This window comes from Dysidea avara, chromosome 3, assembly GCF_963678975.1.
Source record: "Dysidea avara chromosome 3, odDysAvar1.4, whole genome shotgun sequence".
Classification (NCBI taxonomy): Eukaryota; Metazoa; Porifera; class Demospongiae; order Dictyoceratida; family Dysideidae; genus Dysidea; species Dysidea avara.
The window spans coordinates 932,535-949,611 of record NC_089274.1 but is presented as its reverse complement, the minus strand read 5'-3'; the positions used below and the strand labels follow the sequence as shown (position 1 = coordinate 949,611).

Below are 17,077 nucleotides of genomic sequence, written 5' to 3'. Positions count from 1 at the left end.
GTGAAATATTTATTGGAATGTTACTGTTATTAAAATCTGATTAATTGCCACTTAACATACAAATTCCAACATAATTATTCTCACACCTTCAATCATTGCAGATTACATAGCAATTAAGTTGCAGAGATTGTAATGATATTCTACAGTTCACTAGAGCCACAAATGCTGAGGTCTTTCACTGAAATTAGAAAATAATGATTGATGACTATACCCAAGCTGGACAAGTTAAAATAATGATCAGATCCAACAGGCCTATACTCTGTGATGTCTCTACACTACAGAACATCAGTACTGCTGGAGTGATATGTAATTACATACGAAACATCCTTTTGGAAATGATGTCCTTAAATAAGGCACCTTGATAATCAGGACACTTGTTCATGGCCACAGTGGTTCCATTTGTGTTAGTGTATACTCATTTAGACCCCTGAAATTAGGACACCATGATGTTGATAATCAAGATGCCTCAGTCAGGTTGGAGGGTCTCTCCACAACACTGAGGTAAAGTTCAATATTTCTGTGCAACCCAGAGGAGCGTGATTGGCAACATCACCACAAATTCTGGCAGACAATGGTTGTTACACATAGCCCAAGAGGTGTACTATTGATAACTGCTCCACTGTGCTGCAACGGAAGAGCTGTGAGGGAAGCCAGGCTGAGCTAATGCATATTTTACACCTCATGCACAGTTGCATTCATGTTTGATTGTTTGAATTCAGTAAATTTGATTTTTTAATTACCAGCTGGTTGGACAGCTAGTCCATAGATTACTATTCTCTGTACCAGGTACAGAGAATATACTATCTATGGTAGTCTAGCTAGGGCCAGGTAGATTGTATGCAATGTGTAGATTAACTGTGATGTGTACATCACGGGATTCATCTAGCTTTTTATGTTAGTGAAAGCTGTTATCATAAATCGATTACGTCATCTGCATAGCGAATAATAAACAATATTACCTGTTGACGAATTCTTGCGTGCCCTTTGATCTCCCGTGAACCAATTACGGAAGTGAGATGGTTTTGACCGAGTTAATGATGAGTCGAATTGTTCTTCAGTTAGGGACTGTCAGCAGCTAAGAATTGCAGTGATCAAGAAGCCTTTGTATGCCTGACATTTCAGTATATAAGCGGCTCGAGATATCGTGTAACTTAGTTAGTAGCGTAAGGCCGCCCCTTCAAGCGTGTAATTCGAAGAAGTTATATATCAACTCTGGTAGGTTTCCCATCCAGTGAGCCTGCTTGTGTGTTCAAGGCATCTAGCAGCGATTAGCTCATGCGTGCGTGTCCCGCTGCAGGTGGTGCAAGTAAGAGATGACGGCCTGGTTACACTTACCGGTACTACTAGTGATGATGGTAGCAGAACTACCGTTACTAACCTGTAAGTATTGTTGCTATTAACTTGTACCTACAAATAACCTACTGAATCTTGTAGGTGGTCTAATGTGCGAGTGTACCGCAGATTGTGCTGTTGAGAAAGACACATGTGATGCTGGGGCCAGAGGTGCTTGTTACTCACAGCTAATCACAGATATATCAGGACAAAGGACTGTGCTGCGCAAAGGATGTGTTACTGATGCTGCACAATCTGTGATTTGTGCATACACTGACAGTAGTGCTCACAAGAACTTGTGTTGTAATGACACTGACTCGTGTAATGCTGAGCACTTTCAAGGTGATTAGCTAAGGCATGCCACAATAACTTGTTCCTTGCAGCTGCCCCATTAGTTTTGATGTGTTGTGTTGTGTTGACAGCTGCAAGGGCGCCATGTTTGGTTTCCTGTCCAAATCATGTGTTAGAAGATGTCCCAGGCTGCATGTCTCCCCTGAAGTGTGGGACTGTTTGTTTGTGTGATGTCCATCACTTTGTAGAGGGTGTTGCTAAATGGTTACTAAACTGTTTTCAACCACAAGAAGGCTTTCTCAATGGGCCTGGTTTAGTAAGGGCCTGGGTGTCCACAATCACCGGCTGTTTATTTATCACCTTGATGGTGAATGTTTGTGGTGTATGACATGTCCCTTCTAATTAATCTGTACTTTAGTTGTAATTGATGATTTCTTGTTTGCTCTCAGAAACTCAAGAGCCCCAGGAGACTGCCTGTAGATGTGTCGGTAGTAGAAGGTGCAAGAACCAAAAGTGTACTCTAAGATCAAACAAGGATTCATGTTATACAACTATCAGAAGATTGGGTACTGTTATATCTTACGAAAGAGGTTGTATAAAGAAATGTACTGAGTCACACAGTGGTGATGAAAAGACAACATGTTGTCGTGGTGACTTGTGTAACAATGAGAAAATTCCAAATGAATGGCCCAGTCCGTCATCCCCGATTAGTATGACAGCAACGACAAGTTACATACCTCAACTAATCGGGAATACTGCAAGTCCACAGCAAACAGGCATGCCAACCAAGCCAGACACAGGAATCATTGACATCCCAATATTCCCCACAACTGAAGAACCAACTGCAACAGAAATAGACCTTCGCAGGCCGGGTGTTCAGTTTATGTGTCACTGCAGTCAGTGTACGGATGGGCCTGAAGTTTGTGAAACTGATTATGCCTGTGCCTCGTACAGCATGGGAGATGGTATTCATACTACCTCTTGTGTACATGCTGGGGTACAAGGAGAGTTCACTTGTACGAACAAGTCATCATTCAACATAACCTGTTGCTTCAGTAACTATTGTAATCGTCCATCACCAACTACTCCAGGAAGACCTGGACCACCTTGTGATGATGAAGACACTGAACAATCCGGTTGTGGTAAGTGACACTTTTAGTGTTTATTACAAGTCACTCTGAAGTAGTGTAGTCTGGAACATGTCACTATGCATTATTTAGTAGTCACCTCAATTGTTTATTACATGTCTCCTTTTATGTAGAACCTCTGGTTATCACCTCAACTCCCTCCACAATCAAGACCACCTCAACAAGAAGCACAATGACCAGCACTGTTACACCAAGCACAACTACAAGAGCTTCACCACCATTGGGTAGAGAACATGACACAGACGATGACAATCATGAGACGATTGTTGTCTTCTACATGTTCATAGTACTACTCTGTATCTGTGTGGTCATTATGGTGGCTGTTCTGATCTTGTGTGGAGTTATTGTCTACTACTACCGCCATCTCATATCTAAACAAACTTTGTCAAGCGCAACTGTGTTGGAATCTTCTATGAAGGAGAAATCATTTACAAGCAGTTCACCAAGCTGATCCAAATCTTATGCAACTTTTATGATCACTGCAATCCCATAATCACTTCTCCTTGTGTAAATATTATCTAGTAACTGTTTCTCACCATGAACTTATCATTCCACTTAAAATTGTCAATGTGTACATGTTTTCTCTGCTTTTTAAATTATTAACAATATTTTTAATAATAGTAATAATCAGTTACAATCCTAGCTAAGATGTGATTGTCATGGCAATGACTTTGCCTTCTCATAAAGAGCATCTACAACTTGACCCATGTGATTGATTGTGTCTAGAGCAGCAGTGTACGTTAAGTCAGTCAACCCCTCATCATAAACTATCAGCACCCCTGAGCCTTGGTCCAGTATACCTGTGAAGGATAGACCACCAGTGATTTTAACATCAAGCTTAAATTTTGTAACACAACATTTGTACAACTGTTAAAAATTTTTTCCAGTGTATTGCTAATGTAGCATAAATTGCAACCTAGTCTGGGAAAACCAGTCTTATCGCTTATTTAAAAGCATCAAGAAATGCTGGTTGCCAGTTTTTAATGTGTTGTAGCTTGCCAACAAGAAATCATAATAAAAATAGTGAGCCCTCACTATTTTTATTATGAATTCTTGTCACCAATAGTTGAAGCTAATTTTTTTTTACACCAATTCCTTACCTTCCAGAGCATCCAACTAACAGCTAAGTTTCCTGCCATTGTAGATTTTAGATAGTTTTTAACACAAGGTTGTCTGTATCAGGGTGGAGAAGAGGGCAAAAGGTTGTTTTTGTTTTTTTTAATGAAACAGGAGCCAATTATGGGCCATTGAGGTCTCAGACTTGGCTAAAACAAAAGGAAATTTACAGCACAGATCTATATTCAACACCATAGAGCTGTACAGCATCCCGAGGTTTGCCAAAGCTCCATAAAGGCTCCAGACTGGTCATACAGCTCACCACTGGGCTTGGGAAAAGAGACCACTCAAGACTGACTGATTTTGTTTGGCAATTAGCTTTCTTAGGGAAAAATCAAATCTGCTGCCATGGGTGATAAAACCAGTTTTCCCAGTCACAATTACACATTGATGGAGAATGTTAAATAAGCAGTTATAAGCCTATCAAGAATAGAGCAAATTGTCCAGCTAACTCCTACCATGTAACTTCTTGTCCAGTATCATTTGTGACAACTTCCTCTCCACAGTATGCTAAATGGGTGGGAAATGTTACAAACAGTAAACAATATGGCAGTAGCAGCTGACCAGGGGAAGGTTTATGATGTCACTGATATGATGCACCTGGAAAAATACAACACTGTCACCTGTGAAATTATTTGTAGCAATAATTATTAATTATACAATGAATTCCATTAGCCTAGAATGGACAAGACCACAAACAGGAACACACTACTTGTTTACACCAATAAATAATATAACAGACCTCAACTTGGGAGAACGGCTCTATTATTCTTGCCAGGTTCTGCTCCAGTAAAGTATCATAAAGAGCATCCAGATGAAACTATAAGATAGTAATTCAGTTAATGTCTAACACCTAGTGGCTTTCACCAATGAAATATGATATTGTTAGTAAAACAAGCTGTGAACTGATTAACACAGGATGACTGGCCTTGATAGTAAATACTTTATCACTTCAAACTAAGAATTGTAATGCTACACTATTTTGTGTGTGTGGGAGAGATTGGGACTAAATGAGTAAAAATCTTCATTATTCAGTAAGTAAACTTTCAGTATATCAAGTGTATCACTCACAAACACACACGCACGCACACACACACACACACCTGTACAATGGGATCACCAGAGATATCCTTCTGATACTGAGACACAGTCTATCAACCACATCCCAAGTGACATCACCTCCTCCCAACCCGTCCCCTCACCTTCTCAAATTCTGACACTGATCTGTTCTCACTGCACTTAGCAACACCTTGCATCGCATCCAGCTGAGGAAAATTATGCCAACCTAAATGTAGAGCTTGGGACCAACCAATAGTGTCCTGATTATCAAAGTATCCCAATTTTCACTAAGTGTCTGGATTATGTAGGTGTCCTCAAGTGTCCACATTAACAGTACACGTTACATACCTCACAGCCAGTGTATCTCAGAGCTAATCTGCTTGTTACTAACACTTGCACATCTTCAGGACTAGCGGGGAAAATATTTGTCATTGCACAATAACACCCCAACAGCATCAAAAATAAGACCATCAAATATTTGATAGATCACAATCCATCTTGGCCCATCACTTTGCCAGTTTGCAATTTTAGGCTTAACTGAGGACCTCACAGGTTTCCAGCGGTAAGGCTTGATTAGTTGTTTCACAGGCGTGACTGATTCTTTTTTTTTTAAAAAGAATTTAAAATAGTGAAGCTAAAATACCACTAACAAACAAACATGTTTACAACATGAAAACATGACTTGTTCCAGTACAAAACTATTGGGAGTGAACACATGTTCACTTCTTTGATATTACTGTATTTGGCGGGGCTTAGGTACACAGGTCTCATTCATTTAACTACTGCAAATCTGCAAAGTTCTTCTCAAAACCTGCCTAGAAATACAAGTGGCTGCAAACAGTTTGCCACTTCAATTTGTTGAGACTATGCCCCCAAACTAGTTTTGCACTCTTTGCACTGATTCCTGTTAATCTACCAACCCTATCCTCTTGAGATTTTTGCTCATGAAACAGCTGATCAAGTGAAGTCACAGGTGGACAAAAGGTGCCTCTGCTCTAGATTGTGACCGACCCTTTATCTGGTCCATACTTCTGACACTTGTCAGGTGGTAACCATGCTCACTTGTTCAACATGATCTTGCATAGCAACATGTACTTGAGCCCGAGGATGGCCCTTGGGTCATCAATGGAGTCGTAACCCTGTAATTTTTGACTTGTTGGTTTGTTTTTGCTATGTTAGGATAATTGCATACCTCAAATGACTCGTAGAAATACGAATATGCAGTTTTGAAATCTTTTTCTTGGGCGTGTAAAATACCTGCAGAGGAGGGTAACCGCAGCAATAAACAAGTCGTCCACTGTTGATAGAACCAATCACAATCAATCTTTTACTATCTCAATACCACACACATAGTAGGGTAAACTGTTATTGCACAAATAACATAACTCATATCTGTACAATAATAAGCAGACACACAAGAATCTACAAACTGATTAACTGTGACTTACCAGACTGCAGGTCCAAGGAAGCCTACAACACGCACACATAATCTTAACAATACTAAAGGTATCTAATGTACCTGTAGTTTTGGTGGGCAGTATATGGAATTGGCAGTTGTCTTCGCAGAAGTGAGAGCAGCCCTGGTCAAATATCTCCATCACGGTTGTGCGATGTATTTTAACAATTTCTTACCTAGACTTAGGAATGTTACCTAATTTCTGGTATACTCTGCTCTCTAGCAGCTGCACCTCAACCAGCAATGCCTTGTCATCGAGTTTCTTTAACTCCTTCAGCAGGACTGTGCCTTAATTACAGTAACATCACTTGGTAACCCATAGCAACACAACAACTCACTGAGATTAATAGCAGCAGTGTAGTTGGCAGTATCAAGATATAGAACAATTAGACGAGCTTCGAGTGTTTGACGAAGAAACGTTCTTTTCTCTTGTTTGGCCCACTCAATACACTCATTGCAGAGATCAATCTACCAATACAATTACCAGTTAACAATTTCTCCCTACCACTGATACAGTGAGCACAGTTTGTGTTTGCTTTAGTGCAGTTTCCCCCTGATGTATTCATGGCAGTTACCATGAATACATCAAGGTGACATGTGTTATAAGGTAAACAAACATAAATCATATTCCAATACAATCCACTTGACTAGTAAAATGTGTTACTAGCTAATAATTGCTGGGTAGTAGACAGCTAGTAAAAACACAGCTACTCGGATGTGGGATAGAAGTTGTTTGGCAAAACACTCACACAGTGCTAGTTTGGTTGCTACTAGCAATAATGATCGTGATTTAATAGTTTGCCAAATATTCACCTTATTTAGAAAAAGGTTACAATTTCTTAGCAATACATTTGATGATTTCAAGTGGCCACACTTATAACACTTGACATGTTAGGAGCGACAATCGTGACAGCTGCAGCTTCTTCACTTGCAGTGGCACTTTAGGATACCGATACATTCCAGACACTATCAGGACACCTTGATGTTATTGGCTGGTCCCAAGCTGTTCTCTGCTATGTAGCAAAATAATCCAACAAGTTTACTGGTATAGTAAACATTGTTGGATTACAAAGGCATTTTACAAAAAAAAGACACACAGCTGAGGTTTATGATTCTTTTTCCTGTTTAGTTAATAATAGACATTGAAATATACCATATAGTGGGAAATTGTCGAGGGATGAAACTTTCACGTAACTGTGCAAAATACAATTTTCATGTTTTTTAATTCATGAAAGTCTAGAAAGCGGGTAATATCTATGTGTATAAACTGAAACATTTCACAATTATATTTTCACGAAGCTATCATCGTGAATTTCGTCCCTCGAAAATTTCCGGCTATACAGTAACCAAGCACAAGAAACACACACATATACAGAGAGAGAATTACAAAATAGAAAAATCATAAAAGGGTTACTGTACAGTGAGTACATTGCAAAGTACTAAATTTCCAAATCTTCACATGATACACCGACTGCTGCTCAGTGTTCATTCATGTAGCAAATGTGTAAAAGACAAAAATATTTGGGAAACCATCCAAACAACACATCAGGCAACCAAACAATTCTCTGTATCACAACAAACAACCTTTAATCATCCTTTTAATCTCACCACCTTTTATCTTTTTTGTGAGCAATGTGACAAATATCTTGCAATCACTATGGTAACAGGCACAAGCTTGGTGAAGCCAGTCAGGCGCTCTACGACCCAGTGTGAATAAACTTTGGCCTAAAATATTAATCATAAATAAACAATCCCCATAATGGCATTAGAGGGCACCCACACATGTTATCATAGCCAGCCATCAGTTATGCATACACTAGCAGTGACTGACTACTGCAGGGATAGTGTTGTTTGTGACTGACTGATACAAACCTAATGTTGACAACAAAACTATGTTGTTGTTGTGATGTAATAGTTTAGTAAAAGGTGAGGTTGGACTACCACATAATTTTGTGTGATTAGTACAAAAAGACAAATTATTGAGATACAACCTTAACAACATCAGGAGCTAAGTGTTGTAGGCACAAACCTAACATACAACTCTGAAAATAGCAAATCTCTTATTGTAATTAATCAGATACACATGTGACCAGATTTTACAGAACCAATCCAAATTGCGAAATCAAACTAACACCACCAGTGGATAGCTCACTATCGTACAAACAGTTTGACCCTCAGCATTACTTGAGCGTGGTTTTAACAGACGTCCTTTCTGGGTGGTGTGGCAATAACTCTACAAGTACTGGAAGTGGTCTGAAAGTAATAAAAAATTTCATACTCATGCTTGCTATCCTTGGTGAGTTATGCCGACTTGAATTCTTTAAAACTGTTTATCTCGAAACTTCTAATGTGCAATTTGGGACGTGTTTTTCCTAAATCCAGTCACATATATGGTAAGCATGTCTCCGACCAGTTGTGGCAAAGAAAACCATTAGCCTTTCCATTTGTCAATGAACCAGTTTTCAGTATAAGGACTCACCATAGTGATCACTGATGATTGTTGGTTAGGGAGCCTGGAGTCTGGACCAATTGCAGTTGTAACAACTGAAAGGAACTCATGTCAGTGGGGAAAGTGTCATGTTGTACTGCATGTCAGGGAGGGGAGGTGGACATGTGAACAATTTGTTGACTAGAATTACCAGCTGCTGGGGTTATATAATAATGGAGGAAAAACATGACAACTTCTACAGGAGTGTACATGATACACAGTGAAGGCAGCAGTTTATCAGCTGGACTAGTTGATTTAGCAATTGTCAAATAATGTACAAAACCAATAGATTTCAACAATGGGATGGTATGTCATGATGTGTGTGTGAAATGTATCCCCAGCAGGCCTTATAGTGACCATGTCAAGGAGGTCCTAAACATAGCTAAGGTGTACTTCATGACCTCATTAATAAGACCAATGTTTAATGGTCCCACACATATACTGTGTGTGCCTGTGCCACAATACAGATAAAACTGATGGAGTATTTAATCAGCAAATTAATTACCTCATGATCTCATAAATAACCTGTGTGGTACCACAACTACATGTAGCTGAACTGTAGCAAACTTTGTACTCTCTCATACTCAAACACTGATATTGTACTCTCTCATACTCAAACACTGATATTGTACTCTCTCATACTCAAACACTGATATTGTACTCTCTCATACTCAAACACTGATATTGTACTCTCTCATACTCAAACATTGATATTGTACTCTCTCATACTCAAACACTGATATTGTACTCTCTCATACTCAAACACTGATATTGTACTCTCTCATACTCAAACACTGATATTGTACTCTCTCATACTCAAACACTGATATTGTACTCTCTCATACTCAAACATTGATATTGTACTCTCTCATACTCAAACACTGATATTGTACTCTCTCATACTCAAACACTGATATTATTCTTCCTAAAGTGCTCTACAAGCTATGCTGGCTAACCATGAAGTTACGTAAAATAATTTTATATAGGAAATCATACAGACTGTATATACCACAAAAACTTCACAAAGAAACAACAAAGTTTATGCTAAATACGTTGAGTACTAAGCATCAAGAGATTTCAGTTTGTGCATTACTGAATGATAAAAATTGTAAGAAATGTTTTAGAGGGTAATAACAGTTCACAGTGGTACTATACACTCCGTAGTCTGTATACTTTACAAGCGCCAACCGATAATTGGTACCTGCCCATAATTGGCGACTTACACTACCTTTTAAAGAATTGTAATTTAGGATATTTGAAAGAGCTCCTCAAGCTGCTATTCCTCAAAAATATCCCCTCCCCCACAATTGAAACACAACAAAATACTCTTGATTGTGAGATTCAATATATTTTGGTATGGACATATAATCACTTCTAGCTGGTGATTAAGCAGGTTGGTGTGTATTTAGCAAACAGTTTGCTAGAGGATTCGGTAGACTTAGCTTGGCATTCAAGCCACAATACTGGCCACCCCTCATATTCATGACTGCTATATAGACACTACCAAACTCCTCTTCAGGTACTGTGTTTGGAGTGTCCGAGGCTGACCACCCCCTCCATACAAGTAAGCCATCCTAATTGATTCCTACTGTGATCTTCCTTAACCAGCCCCCTGAATACCTGGAGGCTAACTTCCGACCCCTTATTAACCTACTTTAGGTTGAATACCCTTATTAGGAGTGTTCCCAATCCAATACTCCAGGTTGTACTAGAGACCTGAACCCGCTAGTATAAGGGAAGGGAAGGGTGGATACTGCTCTGACCACTGCTACTTGCTGTTGAACCTTGCATATGTCGAACACTAGAATGCATTATCCCAGATAGTGCCCAGTACTAACAAACCTGGTGTCCAGTAGAACTCATTATCATTACCTTGGTAACAGGTTAATCTACATCAATATTGCATAATTCGATGCATGATTATGCAATCACACTAGAATTGTTGAAGTAAATAGAGCCATTCCTGTTTTCTACCCTACCAGTTCCGCATTTAGGATATATCAGAAACATATCAATACAGTATAAGCAAGAGTTAACAAGTGTCTACACAATTATCACTACTCAACCTACAGCACATACAAGGCACTTCCTTCAACCATAGCACACAGCACAAAGCTAGTCACAGCAACATGATGGGATAGAGAAGCTGAATTAGTCAGTACTCAGTAGAAATATTATTGAGCCAAATAATTGGCATTTTGGGGTATTTCTAACATCCATGTGTGTTATGACTTGATCTTTTGGAGAAATGCTTGTGTTTGGATGGACTTAGAAAAATTCCAGCAACTCGTGCGTGGTCGAGAACGAAAAGCACACCAAGCATGACACCTCACCCTGCATTGTAATGCTAGCAGTGTGTTTGTCATACTTTCCTATTTCAGCACACTTCCCGGCACATTGCTGAATAATTATCTGAACCTTGTATATGGAATTTGGCAGTGTTTCAAACTCACTAAATTGAACTCACCACCAAATTTTCCACGTGTGGATGGAAGAATTCTAGCTTGATTATTTGACACACGCGCGCATGCACGCACGCACACAGACAGACACAGAAACAACAGTTCTAATGGTGTCTTCTATACAGACAAGACGTAGATACCAAAATGGTTTAATGGTTCACGATGGTTAATATGCGTTCCCTGAATGAATTATATTTGGTCTAAGTTCCTTCCAAAACAGACTCTTATTATGCTATAACAATTTTGGTGTTGTGAAGTGAAAAATCAAATTAAAAGTGGACACTAATACAGGACAAGCATACCGTTGCCATGACAACAGTACCACCATGTTATTAACTAGTTAATCAAATTACTGAGGAGAAATGTTGTAATCACTTTAAACCTGAAATGATCCAATTATCCTAGTTATCGAATTTAAGACATCAGATTACAGCCAATAGTCTCACAGATACATGGTAGTGTTTGGGAAGGTTGATCAATGGAACTGATTACAATATTAGATCTCGTCAAGGTGACCTACTCATTCAATAAACAGTTACAAATGCTCCAGCCTACTTCCCACTCAGTAAGGTCGATATTCCTGTACAAGTGATCAAGGAATAAGACCAGCTTGTGAGTGACATTAGAATTATTCCAGCTATTCATTTATAAATACTATTTGATTCTCACTGCACTCTGAACTGAACATAGTAACAAGCATTAAGATGGAGAAAATTTTCTTACTAGGAGCTCAAGGGTCTGATAGGTGCTGTGCGCATTACAAGGTTGGGATACCTTCATGGTGTCTTGACATCATGAAGGTGCTGTGTGTACTACAGGGCGGAGCACTTTTATAGATAGCTCAAGAAGAGTTAACAAGAACAAGAAGTCTCAAAGTGAAAATTTCATACATTACTCCTCAGAAAGCTTTTCTCCAAACAATTTACTCACTACATTGTAACTAGCAATGAAACTTTTTATTGGAACTTTCCCATGCTTACCTTATGGATACCTACTTCATGTTGTAAATTAAATATTCTATCATAACTATGACATACATGTATGACTGTTCTATTAGCATACAGTAATAGGTGACTGCTTTATTAGAGTATATCGATCTCGTTGCTGATCTCCAGTGAGCCTTTGGGGGTGGTATCCCGAATGACAGATTGTTGACAGTGGTCATTGTGTTCTGTTTCCTCTAGTCAACCAATCATTACAAGTGCAGCTATCTACTTCCTGATATCACAGCATAAACAAGTACAAGCAAAAATAGAGATCAAAGAAATAAAAAGCAGTGAAACAAGTTACATTAATTCCCTACATGATGTCTATACCCACAACTGAATTAGAGATAGAATAGTAAGTGGCCATTACACTATTACACTTTATTTTCAGCCCGTTACAAAGCATTACAAACAAAGGACACTAGGAGAAGGACCTCTGCAATCAATCCAGTCACAAAGGAAAACTCAGACGATACATATAGGGAAGCCATCACATGGCACTTCCAGCCATTATCAAGTTATGCTTGTCTGAAGGCATCATCTCAGTCAATCATAAATTCCAGTGAATAAATTCTTTTTTAAAAACTGTAGCAACCTATTAGGAGCGTTTCGGGTTGTACTGAAGGCACTTTTGGGCTTGGTAATACTGCCAAGACACCATGAAGGTATTGTGAGGTAGCTGGTTTAGGATGATATTTTTGGCCAGAAAAGCCCAAACCTTCATGATCCCTAATATACAATACTATTGTACTGTATGATACCATCTATACTGTACTAACATGTAAAGAAACATGTCAATACAACAAAAAAATTTACACCTTGGTATAGTTCCCTGCATGAAGATGATCACAAGTAGATATTCAGTGGAACCCCAGAAGACACATGCTACTTGTGAGTTTACTATCATCACATAGAGTAAAGTGATGCATCATTAAACGTATTAGCCTTTGACTGTGGTCAAGCAGACGGGTGGTGTCATAGATACCGATAAAAACACTATTGTAACAATGACACTAGCAGATGCTAGCAGTTAGTATGTCACTTTTCTCTTCAACTGTTTTGCTCACAAGTAATTTTCCAATATATTTAAAACACAGAAACTAAGACCTCGGTATAAATTTGTAAGTAGCCCTTACCCACATCATCCTTGGGTCACTAGACCTCAGTATAAGATGTCCTAGCTACATGCTAGTTGGTAATCAATTAGCTATCATTTCTGTTGCAATAGAAAGTAAGACACAATTTAAATCAAATGATGACACCTTACTATCAATGGAAATATTGTTCAATATGGTAATACAATATGTACTATCAAGAGTTCATAATATATATATACTAAGGAGAGTATCCTACTCTCATATACCCCTGTAGAAAGGCGTATTGTGAAGTTATGACGTAGAAATTCTGAGTTCGCCCGTTTTTCTTTGTATAATTAATGATGTCATTAGTTGAACAGAATATCGATTGAACGCGTGCCTACCAACGTCGCTAGCAACCAAATTAACTCCAACTCTAAGCATTTCTCACCGAATTACCATCATTCCTTCATGGGTTAAGACCGTTTCATAGGAGTTTCTTGCTAAGCCATTCGCGAATACGGCTATCCTGAGCATCGTGAGTGTGAAATGGTGTTAACGATTCTTGAACTTTTACAGCTGCTCGTACATCACAAACCACAACATCTTGTCGTTACGTCATAACTTCACGATACGCCCTTCTACAGGGGTATATGAGAGTAGGATACTCTCCTTAGTATATTATGAACTCTTGTACTATTAGTGTGGTTTAGCCCTGCAGCAGCAAAGTGGCTTTAAATGCCTTCAAGGCATAATCACATCTAGTGGTCACATACATTATACAAGTGTCATATATCAGTGACTATCTCCTTAGGGTTAGGGTTAGGGTTATCAGTGACTATCTCCTTAGGGTTAGGGTTAGGGCTATCAGTGACTATCTCCTTAGGGTTAGGGTTAGGGCTATCAGTGACTATCTCCTTAGGGTTAGGGTTAGGGCTATCAGTGACTATCTCAAAGCAATAAAACTATTATACAACTAAACAAAAGTGACATAATGAAAGAGTAACAAAATCACTTTCATTGCAGTCAAAATGTAATAAAGCTAATTATCATAAAAAGGTATTAAAGGCAATGTTCACAGTTTATAGCACACACAGAGAGTAGTTTGTGGAATTGAATGGTGAATAAAAACTACAACTCTGAAAATAACGCTGTGAGATAACTTTATGAATTTGAATACTCCACGAAATCAACTTTTACTTGCCACTCTCTTTCAAATGAACACATGAATGTGGCTTTGGTGTTCAAGCTTTATTGCCACCACATGTAATATTAGTAACAAACACCATATATGGGGTGAACATGATAAAGGATAGACACAAACTACTACAGGACACTGTATGTTGTTTTGGCACAAGTCTCAATGACTTGTTACTTTTACCAAGAGTTAACTCCTCTGCTTTCACTGTAAGCATAGCTTGGCATGACTCTGGTGAAGAGGGACTGACACGTACAATGCACATGCAGCTATATAACTCATCTGGAAGGAATTAGGGTTAGGGTTACCCCTAACCCTAATAGGGTTCACTACTGAGCAACATACAGCCCATTTACACGAACTATCTTGGATCAGAGTGATTTCCAAGTTAGTGTAAACGCATACCATATCAAACCGCTCTGGAGTGGACCTATTAAGGTTGGGGGTCTGGTTTGATCTAGTTCGCTCCACTCACCCAATACAAACAGATGCTGCCCTGTAGTTTGATTTGGCTCTAATAAACAGAATAAAGATATGGAGGACTACAGCTAAAATGGCGACTGTAATGATGAAATGAAGCAACAGCAAAGTTTTAGGAGACGATAAGGAAGGACAACCTCAAGAACAACACAAGGACTCAAAAACAAACAGGTATGAATGTGAATGAATAGTTAACTAACTTGACAGAATTGATTGAGAGGTTGTCGCCAACACTTAAGACTTTATCATGCCTACTAACCTGGTACAAATAGAGAGCTCAAATCATCAATAATCTCTGCTTCAATGAAACTTCAATTGTGGGTTAAGTTTTTTTTTTTTTGCTGATTGGAGCGGGTTTGGCCTTCGTAGTATAAACCGCATTGAATCAACCTCATTCAGAGCGATCTGTAGTATAAACAGGTTGCTGATACTTTGTAGTATAATAGTCACAGTGCCTAATAGAGTAAGAAGAGAATGACTTCACCAATCATCACTCACCGTAGAACTCTACACAGAAATTCTGTACCAGACCACTTTTTTTCCCATCCACACACAAAAGAAATAAGTCGGTCTGGTCTACATGACACTAGCCTAGTCTGGCAGCACCCACCCCTTCACATTATAGAATAAGGGTCTGGTGACTGTAGTATGTGGTGTTAGTGTTACTACCACTATAGTGGTAGAGCCAATCAAATTGCAGTATCCAGAATATTTTGTGACAAAATGTGTAGTTTATGCCATGAATAACACAATAACCATGGCAACCAAATTTGGAGTAGTTGGAAAGCAGCTGATACTCTCTGAGTGAGACTCCAAGGTACACCTGCCGTAAAGATTTAAGTACAAAATTTTGTGCTGTAATATGTTACATCACACACAATTTGAAACCACATTTGCATTCCGGTCGTACAGGTACTGTATACTATGGTCACCAGACCCTAGCTCCAATCCAAAGGTAGCAGCCACAACAGTGTTGCTTACAATGCAAATTAAGTATGCACTTGTGCAGCTTCATACAGCAACATTTTGTGTAAGACATGCACCATATTAATTAGGTGCAGACACTAATACTGAGTAATAAACCCCATACAGTCTGGCAAGATTGTTACAGTATATTGTGTCACCAGATACAATGCTTGCCTGCTTTGTGCTGGCAAGTGTACAGCAACACTTCAAAACAACCCAATTTTGCGGAGCAAGTTTTCGTAGTTTAGTAAACACATCTTAAACGAAGACCTAGCTATCTTGTGCTTTCAGTTTAATAACAGGCTTTGTCATATCACAACTGGATAAAAGTAGACAAGCTCACACAATTGCTATAAAACACATTCAAACACTGAAATACCAGTAACCACAAGGCAGTTTATATGATTAATGTCTCAAACATGAAAATTTGTTCCACAAAAATTAATACTTTTACTACATTTGTAATCCTTAAATACTCCTTGAAGAACAGAAGAATTTAGACACAAAACACCCTAATATAACGATCAGCTCACCTCAATGCCAGTGGAAGATTTCATGTCCAAGAAACAATCGACTAACTCGCGTACTATCTTAGCTGCTTTCGCCTTCGAGTAAAGGGGGAGAAACTTTCGTGACTTTCGAATCAAATCACCAAGTTCTATAGTAATTTAAGTGTCACGTGAGCCCACATATCCAATTTTACTTACAACTCTACAATGACCTTACCATTCGCCATGTTCCTCTTCGCTAGAAGTTTCCCTAATTGTAACGTTGCAATTTCTTTACATTTTATATCTTCCTCAGCTTTTGTGGACACTTCCGTCATTGCTATTTGTTCCAACATTTCCATCGCCTTCTCGGGAGACGCATCCATTAACGCTTCCGCTTCTTCCAATAGCTCGTGTAACGTATCATCATTATCCATCTCCAAAAATGAGACACCACAATCGATATGTAACCGCTGACAGGTGTCGTGTGATGCAACACTCCGTATCCTTCTGTACTTCACCCGCTTCATA

At 38.9% G+C, this 17,077-nt stretch overlaps 2 protein-coding genes across 2 annotated transcripts; one reads left to right on the top strand and one right to left on the bottom strand.

The window, feature by feature from the left end:
• The first annotated feature begins 972 nt into the window (after positions 1 to 972).
• LOC136248726 (uncharacterized) lies at positions 973 to 3,389 on the top strand. Its single transcript, XM_066040516.1, has 5 exons — positions 973 to 1,215; positions 1,298 to 1,380; positions 1,435 to 1,674; positions 2,073 to 2,765; positions 2,885 to 3,389. The coding sequence occupies exons 2-5, from the start codon at positions 1,314 to 1,316 to the stop codon at positions 3,220 to 3,222; spliced, it is 1,338 nt and encodes a 445-aa protein (XP_065896588.1). The 5' UTR covers positions 973 to 1,215; positions 1,298 to 1,313; the 3' UTR covers positions 3,223 to 3,389.
• On the bottom strand, positions 3,310 to 17,076 carry LOC136248725 (26S proteasome non-ATPase regulatory subunit 11-like). Its single transcript, XM_066040515.1, has 15 exons — positions 16,785 to 17,076; positions 16,592 to 16,716; positions 6,741 to 6,870; positions 6,579 to 6,690; positions 6,466 to 6,526; positions 6,395 to 6,416; positions 6,139 to 6,203; positions 6,009 to 6,085; positions 5,295 to 5,355; positions 5,090 to 5,152; positions 4,991 to 5,038; positions 4,630 to 4,707; positions 4,452 to 4,487; positions 4,346 to 4,397; positions 3,310 to 3,571 (listed from the first exon to the last, which is right to left on the bottom strand). The coding sequence occupies exons 1-15, from the start codon at positions 17,074 to 17,076 to the stop codon at positions 3,429 to 3,431; spliced, it is 1,365 nt and encodes a 454-aa protein (XP_065896587.1). The 3' UTR covers positions 3,310 to 3,428.
• Position 17,077: the final 1 nt, after the last annotated feature.

Coding starts and splice junctions, on each gene's coding strand:
- LOC136248725 (XM_066040515.1), bottom strand. CDS start 17,076: ATGAAGCGGGTGAAGTACAGAAGGATACGGAGTGTTGCATCACACGAC. Junction 6,691..6,740: donor CACTGCTGCTATTAATCTCA/GTGAGTTGTTGT, acceptor ACTGTAATTAAG/GCACAGTCCTGCTGAAGGAG. Junction 5,153..5,294: donor TGAGATACACTGGCTGTGAG/GTATGTAACGTG, acceptor AATTTTCCTCAG/CTGGATGCGATGCAAGGTGT.
- LOC136248726 (XM_066040516.1), top strand. CDS start 1,314: ATGACGGCCTGGTTACACTTACCGGTACTACTAGTGATGATGGTAGCA. Junction 1,381..1,434: donor AGAACTACCGTTACTAACCT/GTAAGTATTGTT, acceptor TGAATCTTGTAG/GTGGTCTAATGTGCGAGTGT. Junction 2,766..2,884: donor CACTGAACAATCCGGTTGTG/GTAAGTGACACT, acceptor CCTTTTATGTAG/AACCTCTGGTTATCACCTCA.